Source organism: Myotis brandtii, unplaced genomic scaffold (assembly GCF_000412655.1).
Source record: "Myotis brandtii unplaced genomic scaffold, ASM41265v1 scaffold1223, whole genome shotgun sequence".
NCBI lineage: Eukaryota > Metazoa > Chordata > Mammalia > Chiroptera > Vespertilionidae > Myotis > Myotis brandtii.
In genome coordinates, this window is record NW_005354265.1 from 694,717 (window position 1) to 703,980 (window position 9,264).

Below are 9,264 nucleotides of genomic sequence, written 5' to 3' on the forward strand. Positions count from 1 at the left end.
CCCTGGGCGCCCAGCCCGCGGGGGTCCCGAGCATGAATGGGGGCGACCCGGCAAATCTGAGAGCCGGACTCACGGCCGCGAGAGCAAAGAGCCAATAGGATCCCCGGCGCGACAGCGAGGCGGGGACGGGGCCAATCAGCTGCGAGGACGGGCAGGGGGCGGATCCGCGCCGAGTTTCAAATCGGCCGGGGTGGGCGAGGTGCATCTGTGCTCCGCATCTCGCAGGCGTGGGAGCTTTGGGGTGAGTGTAGGCCGGGGCGTAGTGGGGCCTCTGTTCAGAAGAGACCAGAGGCGATGGGGTGAGGGGGTGTCTAGTTAGGACAGGCATGCATGTGGGCATCTGGGGGTGGCAGGGTGGAAATCGGGAGCTCTGGCCAGGCGTCCAGGGTCTGGGTGGGAGCTCGCTGGGTCAGGGCGGGTTGTGGGAGGCGCTGATCCGGTGCTGGGCCCCTTGCTGAGGCTCAAGGAGGGCCGCTCCCGACTCTGCCTCCCTCCCCGCCTGAGGCTGGGATGAAAAAACAGCTGTTCTAGACACAGCAAGGGACCGCAGGAAATGCTGACCAGCCTTGTTCAGCCTCTGCCCTCTCCCGGGCATCGCTGACCACACCCTCCCCTTCAGGAAGCATTCTCCTCCCGCACCCAGGGTTGCTCCCAGCCTGAGCCATCCACCCACCCCATGGGCCTCCGTCCCATCTCTTCCCTTGTACCCAGGTCTCTGTGGAGCCTGGGAATGGGATGGAGGATGCCTTGCTGACCTGCCTTTTGACCTCTTCCCAGGGTCTGGTGAACAGAACAGACCGATGGCCTCTCGGTGGCCCGGCGTGAGCACGTCCATGCGCAGGAGATCTCTCCAGGACCACCAGCAGCTGGAGGAGAGCAATGAGCTGCCGCCTGCAGCTGGCCATCTGGAGGCCTCCGGCGGAGCCCTGGGCTCCCTCTGCAGACAGTTCCAAAGGAGGCTGCCCCTGAGAGCAGTCAGCCTCAACCTAGGGGCGGGCCCCTCCTGGAAACGCCTGGAAACCCCAGAGCCAGAGCAGCAGGGCCTCCAGGCTGCAGCTCGCTCAGCTAAGAACGCCTTGGGTGCCGTGTCCCAGGTAATGCTGACCAGGTCCAGGTCAACGGCTGCCCTAAGGAACCCCCAAGAACATAGACTCCATGAAGACAAGGACATTGATTTGTTCGTTGCTGTGTTCCCAGCACACCAAACAGTTCCTGGCACATAGTAGGTGCTCAACAAATAGTTGAGTGAGGGAATGAAAACAGTGTCATGGAGAAAACATCCTCACTCTACAAGATAATAGAGCTGTATTGTGATGGAAATTGTAAGCCAGTGGCTAATGATGGGAGGACACCAAAAACTAGCTTAGTCAGTGAAGGCTTCCCAGGTGAGGTGATTCCATGGAATTCACCCAGGAAAGGGGAAGAATGAGGAGCATGTGACAGGGGAAGTAGTGAGAGCCCAGACCCAGAGAGCAAGGTGGGGCAGTGAGAGGGGGCTCAGTGTGCCAAGGGTGTTTGGGCACTCCCAAGAGAGACTGGTGGTCTTGGGAACCAGTGGGAAGAATTTACAGCAGGGTGGGCACCAGGTCTAATTAGCACACTAGAACCTGTTCTTTAGCTAGCTGGTGAGTTAGATAGAAGGGGGTTAGAAGCAGATTCTCCCACGAGGGGGCGCTGAGGGCCTGGCCTTGCAGAGGAGTGAACAGCCTCAAGAGCTGCTCAGAAGGTAGATTTGGGGGGCTGAGGTGTCAGATGAGATGTGTGGGCAGGAAGATGTCCCTTATGTTGGGTGTGAGGTGCCTGTGGACCTTCCAAGTGGATGTGTCTTCAAACCTAGAGTCGGAGAGGCATGGAGGTGTCACCTAGAAAGGACAGAGGCCATGGGAGTGAATAGACCTCCAAGGGGAGAACTGGGGGCGGGAGGGGGCTCTCCTTAGTATCTGACTGGGAATCTGAAGATATGGGACAAGGAAGATGTTTTGGGGACCCTTTGTAGAGAGGTGTCTGAGCCAAATGCTAGTCCTTGTCTAGAAGAACCCCATGATTGTTTCATGCCCAGGGATCGGGGATGAAACCAGGCAGCCTGCCCAAGGGCACATAACTCACCTAACGTAACGCGGGTCTTGCTCTAAGGACTCTGGACTCTGGTTTCCTCTCGCTGAGGAAGAGCCTTCACAGCCGTCCCCCAGCGGAGTGAAAGGCCCGAGCGTTAGGGCTTGGCCCTGTGGGTGATGAGCAGCTGTGGGAGGGCACTGAGCAGTGCAGTGTCATGACCAGAACTGCCCTTGAGAGGGATCTCTGCATCCGTGTGGAGGGTGGAACAGAGTACGACCAGAAGCAGGGGGACGAATGATCTCACAGTGTCCTGGGGGTCAGGCTTTGCTCTTGAATCTCCGGGTCAGTCTGTGTTCGAAAGAGGGCTTGGTCTTAGGCGCCTGGAGGCTCTGAGCCAGAGTGGTTTTGCTGCAGACCAGTCATACCTGGGGCTCTGAGCTGGGTCCCTGCGGTGGCATCACCCATATCCCTCACGCTTGAGACAAAGCTGCTTGTGTGCGTAGGACGGCTGGTAGGTGGAGGGGGCGGAGGTATGGCTTGGAGACTAGGGTGGCCCTTAGCTTGTCTGTGCTCACACTTCCATGTACCCATCAGAGAATCCAGGAGTCCTGCCAAAGTGGCACCAAGTGGCTGGTGGAAACCCAGGTGAAAGCCAGGAGGAGGAAGAGAGAGACACAGAAGGGTGGTAGCCCCCCAGCTCGCAGCCTGAGCCAGAGGAGCACCCAGCTTTCTGGAACCGGCCCTGGCCGCTCAACTCTGGGCCCCTGGGGGTGGGAGCGTCACCGCCACTCCACCCAGACAGGCCCACGTGCCCACCCTCTGCGGAGGTCCAGGAGGGAGGCCGCCTTCCGGAGCCCCTACTCCTCTACAGAGCCCCTCTGCTCCCCCAGGTAAGTGGAAGAGTGCCTGGCCCCCAAAACACTAAGGGCCCCTCCGGGGGCTCCCTGGAACCAGGGGCACCCTGAGCTGAGTCACATCCGTGTTCTGGCCAGCTCTGCACCCCACTAGCCAGGGACCTGGGGAAGTCTTCAAGGCCTTAGTTCCCCATCTATAAAAGGAAGGGGAGAGCTTAGCTCTGCCTGTATCACACTCCCAAGCCTCCTAGTGAGCCTACAAGCCAGTTTTAAAACCACCTGGAGACTGAGACTCAAGTGGGAAACAGCAGGGCTCACCTTTCTGCAAGATCTCCTGCCCTTGGCCTTGACCCCATGAGCCTTGATCCATCTGTTCTCTGCCAGCTGCTCCAAGGTGCGCTGATGTCACTTCCTGGAGCGAGGGTCTGGGGTGATGACAAGCCCCCACTAATCCCAGGCTGCAGTGCTGGTTTGGGGGGCAGGAAGGAGGCACCTGCCACAGGTTTCCAACTAGTCCCTGGTGCCTGTGGCCTTTCCTTCTGTTCAGTGAATCCGACAGTGACCTGGAGCCCGTGGGGGCAGGAATCCAGCGTCTCCAGAAGCTGTCTCAGGAGCTGGATGAGGCCATTGCGTCTGAAGAGAGGTAAGCTGGCAGCCATCCTCCCAAGCAAAGTGGCTGGCAAGGTCCCCCTTTTTAGGCAGGCCTCTGGTTCTGGCTCTGGCCACTGTATGACCCTGGCCAGTCCCTCCCCTTCTCAGCCTCAGTCTCTTTGTCTGCAACATGAGGGGACATAAAAGACCTAGATTGGGGCGGTAGTTGAGGATGCACCCTGGAGATTCGTGGCTTTCTGGGCCTTAGGCCGCCACATATGTCCACCACCTGGAACTTCCCCAGGCTCCTGAAGACCTGTCCTGCCTCCAACACTCCCCACGGCTGGCTCCCTTATGCCCTGCCCACCCATGGAATTGGGAGAAGCTGTGTGGCTGCTTGGAGTTCCTGGTCTGTCTGCTCAGGAACCCATTCTGAGGGCGGAGCCCAGGTCTGGAGCTGCCCTAACTTGGGGCCATTTGTGCCTACATGGCCATGACGGGCTCCTAGGTGGCCCTGCGAGCTTTGACTATATGCCGAGTGTGCCAAGTTCCCACCATGTTGCCGGGTCTGGTCTTGCCTAGTCCAGGCTGGGAGGGCCCTCGGAGCCTGCCGCACCCAATGGCCTGTCTCTTCTGCTTCCCCATCTCTAGCGCTGACATGGCCATTTCTCTCCTTCGAGACTGATGGAGTGCCCTTCAGGGAAGGTCCTCCTCCCGAGCATCTTTCCTCCCAAGCATCTTTCCCAGCGTCCTCTTCCTCCTCTCCTCCTCCTCCTACATGAGCGCGTGTGCAGATCTGGAGGCGCGTTAAAGAACTGAGTCTCCTGGAAAAACCCACAGAGCTGACGCCCAGCAGAGTGGGCAGCGTGCCATCTTCCTACCAGCTCAGATCTGAGCTGCTGACCTCTCTCACCCACCACCTTCCAGCTCCTCATTCTGGGGGAAGGCTCTGGTGTCCTCCTCCCTCCCCCCTGAAGCACAATGAGGGGCAAGAAGAGAGCTCCTTCTTGCAGGAAGTGAGCCATACCTGACCCCCACACCCCCACACGTGGGATCCATGCCTGCGCACCCTTGAGTTCCTGGAGGAAGCCCCCAGGAGCTGGCAGTGCCCCTGGGCCACTGCTGACAAGGACCTGACAGGCAGAGGCCCAGGTGGGGGCTGGTCAAGGGCCTCTGCTCTCCTGCTCGGACCACATCTGAGCCCCGCAGGGACCGCCTGCCACAGCCCAGGAGGTGACACAGCTCCCGTGCCTGCCCCAAAAGAAGGGATGGGAGAGATATCCAGGCTCTGAGACCCGGGGCCTACGGGTACCTATTTATGTTCTCAGCACCGGGCACTGTGGGTGGCAGCGAGGAGTAGCACTGCTCAGCAATTTCTGCCCTTTGTAAATTCTTTAAGAAATCTGCTTTGTCATTTTATTAGAAAGAAATCAGGGCATAACTTCCCTTCATAATGTTGCTTTTCCATAATAAGCCTCTGACAGATTGAGGGAGTCTCAGAGGGAAGGCTGGGGTGGGAGGGATTAACCATGAAACTTATATGCACATGTGCATAGCCCATGGACACAGACAATAGTGTGGTGAGGGCCTGGGGGAGAGGGGGTGTGGAGAAGGGGATCAATGGGGGAAAGGGGGGGACATCTGTAATACTTTCAACAATAAAGATAATTTTTTGAAAGAATGAATAGGAGAGTTCAGCAATATAACCATGTACAAAATATACCAAAAGTAATGGTTTTCTCGATGTACCAGCAGTACATCTATGGGAAATAATGAAATATTTTCTTTCATCATTAAAAAAAAAAAAGACTTTCTGTATTTGACATCTCTTCCCTGTAACAATGCCCCCCCCCCGCCCCCCTGTGTCATTCTGGTCTGTCCTGGGGCCAGGTTTTGTTCCCCTCGTCCTCCCCACTTCCCTCCACCTCATCCAGCCAGCCCCCTGCTCAGGGAGAGCAGGAGTAGCAGCCACAGGTTTCCCAGCTTCATTCAGAGCAAAGCACATTTTAAAGGCAAATAAGGTTTTTATTTAAGTGACAACGTTTGAGAGTTAAAAACCAGCTCACATCAAAATCAAGACCCGTTGTAAAAATCTTTTAACTCCGTAATGCTGTTTTTGTCTTGTTAGAAATCTGATAGTTTACATGTTCTTTTCTAACGGATTTTGTACAAGGCAGCCATGAGGAGTAGGAACCTTTTTCCCCACAGACCCACCCACCACGGACAATACTGAGAGGTACACACAGGAACAGTCAGACGGCGAACAAGACCAGACAGGCTGCCACCACCAAGTAAACAAATAGGACGGTGGGGTCCGAGGGTGGGGGTCCCCATGAGCGAGCCACCCTCCTGTCCTGCCCCTCTTTGGTGTCACCTGCCACTCCTTGTCCCCACGAGAGTGAGGTCCAACTGGTATTTACCCCAACCACCCTCTCGGTTTCTCAGCAAAGAGAGCAGGACCCAGACCAGGCCTCGATGCTTGGACTTGACCCTAAGTATGATTTTTTTAAGAACGTTCCCCCAAACCCAGAGGCAGCAGAAGGAGGGAGGTGACTTCCTGTGGCAGATTAGGTCCCCAGCACACTGGGCACCCACCCCCCTGGGGTTCAGCTGGAAAGTTGGTTGTTTAAGGCGGGGTCAGTTTCGAGGCTCCTTCCAGCCGGAGCACCCCTCCCGGGCCGGCTGCACCTGGGCCGGGTGGGCGTGTCCACGCAGAACCACACCACAGCTGCACGCTGCCTCGGGCCCAGCTTTCATTGAGAAATGGGTGCCACGCTTTGCCTGCAGGACACTTCTGGGCATGGGTCTGGGTCCAGAGTGGTAAAAGGAGACCCAGAGAGCCCACCCGCTAGTGATGTCTGAATACTGGGGTGCAAACATGTTTGTGTTCTCTGGTCCAGGGTCCGGGCAGGAGGGACGCTCATCCAAATGCATGAAAAGTCTCCCCCCCTTTTTTTTTTTCATATTTTGTGAAGCCTAAGGGAGGAGTCGAGCTCTTTAGAAAAAAAAAACCATGATGCCACGCGAGCAGGCCCTGGCTGTGGATGCACCCTGAACCCCCAACAGGGCGAAGGGACAGGCAGGTGGCAGGCGGGCCCTCCAGCAGGACAGCCCCCCAACTGGGAGGAACAAACATGCTACGGAGAAACGGGGCGCTTTGGTCAGGCGGGGAAGTCCGCTCTCCAGCCCCAGTGGAGCCGGCTCACGGGGGCTGGAGGGATTCGCCAGGAAACAGCCGACTGGGGCCACGGGACGACTTGGGGAGGGGCAGCGGCCCCTCCGGAGAACAACATGAGACTCGGCTCTTTGTTTTGCTCCAACAAAACTGGACGAACAAATGCAACAAACCACCAGAAGAGAAAGTGCTTATTGGTTACAGTTGCTGTGAAAAGCAGAACTGAAACCGACAATGTCGAGTCCGGTCACTAGACAGAACCACACGGTCACATCCACTAACACCGCCAGAGCGCCTGCCCGCAGCACTCACTGTACACCCTCACATCCCAGGCGTGAGGCTTCGGAGCCCCAATCAGAGCTCCAGAAAGGAAGGGGGGCCCTCCCCCTAGGTCCCACATCCCAGCCCCCACCCCCAAAATCAGCCTGGACTCAAATTCCCCAGTGTCCGGCATGCCTGCTCCCTCTGGCTCCAAGCCTGGGGTGCTCAGGAAAGGCAGAGGGAATCGGACGGGGAAGAAGGATCTCGCGCTAATTATTTTATCATTTGAGAGTAATACATCGGTGCCTTCTGCAAAGAGGAGATGGGGTTTCAGAGAATCAGAATAAGTCTGCCCAAGTTGAGTTCAGGGCTATTTGGGAGGGAAGGGAGGATTAGGGTTGAGGTGGCTAAGCCACATGAGCTGGTGCCTCATGGACGCCGAGAAAGATGTCATGTGAAGGAGGAATGTGAACTGCCGGGAGGCAGGACCAGAGAGGAAGCCTGGGGTGACCGCCCCTTCTCAGCAGAGTTTTTCGGCGCTGCTGAAATGCAGGTGCAGGACTGAAGGGACGCAGAGAGCTGGCAGACAGGCAGGCTGGGGTGGCAGGAGCGGGCAGACTGGAGAAGACACATTTCTAGTCGAGAGAGCAGGGTTAGGGGCTGGGATCCCTGACCCCTCCAGCCCAGTCAGGCGCCCCATTTGCCAGTGGTGCCAGCCGCCCCCACCAGCAGCGGCCGGCCATTGGGGAAAACGCTGGCCACATGGGAACTGCAAGAGGTAGACATTGAGCAGAAGCGACACTGAGCTGACACAGGTGCCTGCTGTGTATGCAGCTGTCCGGGCGCTGGGGTGGCCTGGCCCGTGACACAGAGAACTGGGCCACTTCAGTGACAGCACGAGGGGCTCAGAGCCAGGCCCGAGCTGCAGGAGACCAATGCCCAGGCCAGGGGCCCAGCAGCACGAGGGCCTGGACAAGCTTCGAGGGGCCCCAGGAGAGCTAAGCCCCACCAACCTCAGGGGATGATCTAGGAGGAAGTTATGGGCACCAAACCAAGCTGAGTGACAAAGGGGAGGAAAAGGAATACAACAGTTTGAGCCAAAACTACCCCAGAACTCTGGGATCTCAGCTCTACACCTTCCAGGAGCCAAAAGGGAGGAATCAGACTGGGCCGCGCTGGAGAGGAGGAGCCAGATCCATGCCCTCTGGGGCGGTGTCTCTGCTCCTGGGACAGTGGATGTGGGCATCAGTACAAAACCACCTCTCCACGGAGCAGGGACCCCTCCCCCAGCCCCAGGGGCATCTCCGAAGCGGTGGGGCAATAGCTGCTCCCTCCCGCCCACTCTGAGTCCCGCTCTCCGACTGTGGAGACAGCATAGATCCCTGAGCCCTCTGAGGAGCTCGGGTCCTGGAAAGCCTCATGGGGCAGAAGTGTGGGATAGCCTAGGAGTCAAAACGCGCCCCCATCCTATCTCAGCTGGGGAGATCCCGCAATTACATAGGAAGGCAGGGCCCAGAGAGGGCAAGCAGCTGGCTCAAGGGCTCACAGCCAGCCCAGCTAGGCCAGAGCCCAAGGCCACAGCCTCACAGGGGACGGCACCAGGCGGGGACTCCAGAAAGAGGAACAACTGCCCTCGGGGCCACAGGAGAGTGGTGAAGGTACTGAGGACAGAAGGCGGGACTTGAACAGCTGCAGGACAGCCCGTCAGCACCAGACCCCTCCCCCCAGGGCTGGGGACAGACACCTGAACATAGCTTGGCCCAGGGGACACCCTCTCTCTCCCAGAAAGTGGCCGCTTTGCCATAGGAGAGCCAGGCCCAAGGTGGTGACTCAGGATATCAGGCACCAATGCCACTCGCCTCTCCTCCTGCCAGTGGCCCTGGATCCCCGGCCTGCCTCACATGACCTTGGAAGCCCGGAAAACCCAGAAAGATGGTCGCCTTTGTCCAACACTCCAGCTCCGGGCAGGCCTGCACCCACCTCACAGACATCAACCCCGATTAGGGCTTGAAGCCGCAGGCACCGGGGAGGCAGCAGTGGCTGCACTGAGACGGGGATCTCACCCCTTGGCAGCCGAGGGAGCCCCCCAAGGCCGGGTAGGACCCCTCCCCCCTGTGGTCAGACACTACTGGACAGACACGGGAGGGGAAAAGCAAGAAAAGGCCTGTGTCCCGGAGAAGGCAGCCGCTCCCATCCCCGCAGGCAGCCAGGTAGGGGCCCCCTGCTTCGCGCACAGCCCACCCTCAGGGCACCGACTCGAACTTGGGGGTCCCGCGCGCCCAGCTGAGTGCGGACAGGGGCCGCTCGTGGTCCTTGTCGGACTCAGGC

The 9,264-nt window shown here is 58.4% G+C and overlaps 2 protein-coding genes across 3 annotated transcripts in view; one reads left to right on the forward strand and one right to left on the reverse strand.

Annotated features, from left to right (window-relative positions):
- Window positions 1–4,314, forward strand: part of FAM64A (family with sequence similarity 64, member A) — a 9,905-nt gene extending 5,591 nt beyond the window's left edge. Inside the window, exons 1-5 of one of the 2 annotated variants that reach the window (XM_014533702.1) lie at window positions 180–241; window positions 778–1,094; window positions 2,650–2,945; window positions 3,457–3,552; window positions 4,152–4,314. In XM_014533702.1, coding sequence (XP_014389188.1) covers window positions 801–1,094; window positions 2,650–2,945; window positions 3,457–3,552; window positions 4,152–4,185 — 720 coding nt within the window. In that variant the 5' untranslated portion in view covers window positions 180–241; window positions 778–800 and the 3' untranslated portion in view covers window positions 4,186–4,314. Of the gene's footprint in view, window positions 1–179; window positions 242–777; window positions 1,095–2,649; window positions 2,946–3,456; window positions 3,553–4,151 lie in introns of those variants that run through there. The other variant, XM_005858889.2, reaches the window with a different exon arrangement.
- Window positions 4,315–5,504: 1,190 nt separating this feature from the next.
- The window catches only part of PITPNM3 (PITPNM family member 3), a 73,954-nt gene continuing 70,194 nt past the window's right edge, over window positions 5,505–9,264 (reverse strand). Inside the window, exon 20 of the mRNA XM_014533716.1 lies at window positions 5,505–9,257. Within this exon, the coding sequence (XP_014389202.1) occupies window positions 9,180–9,257 (78 nt within the window). The 3' untranslated portion in view covers window positions 5,505–9,179. The remainder of the gene's footprint in view (window positions 9,258–9,264) is intronic.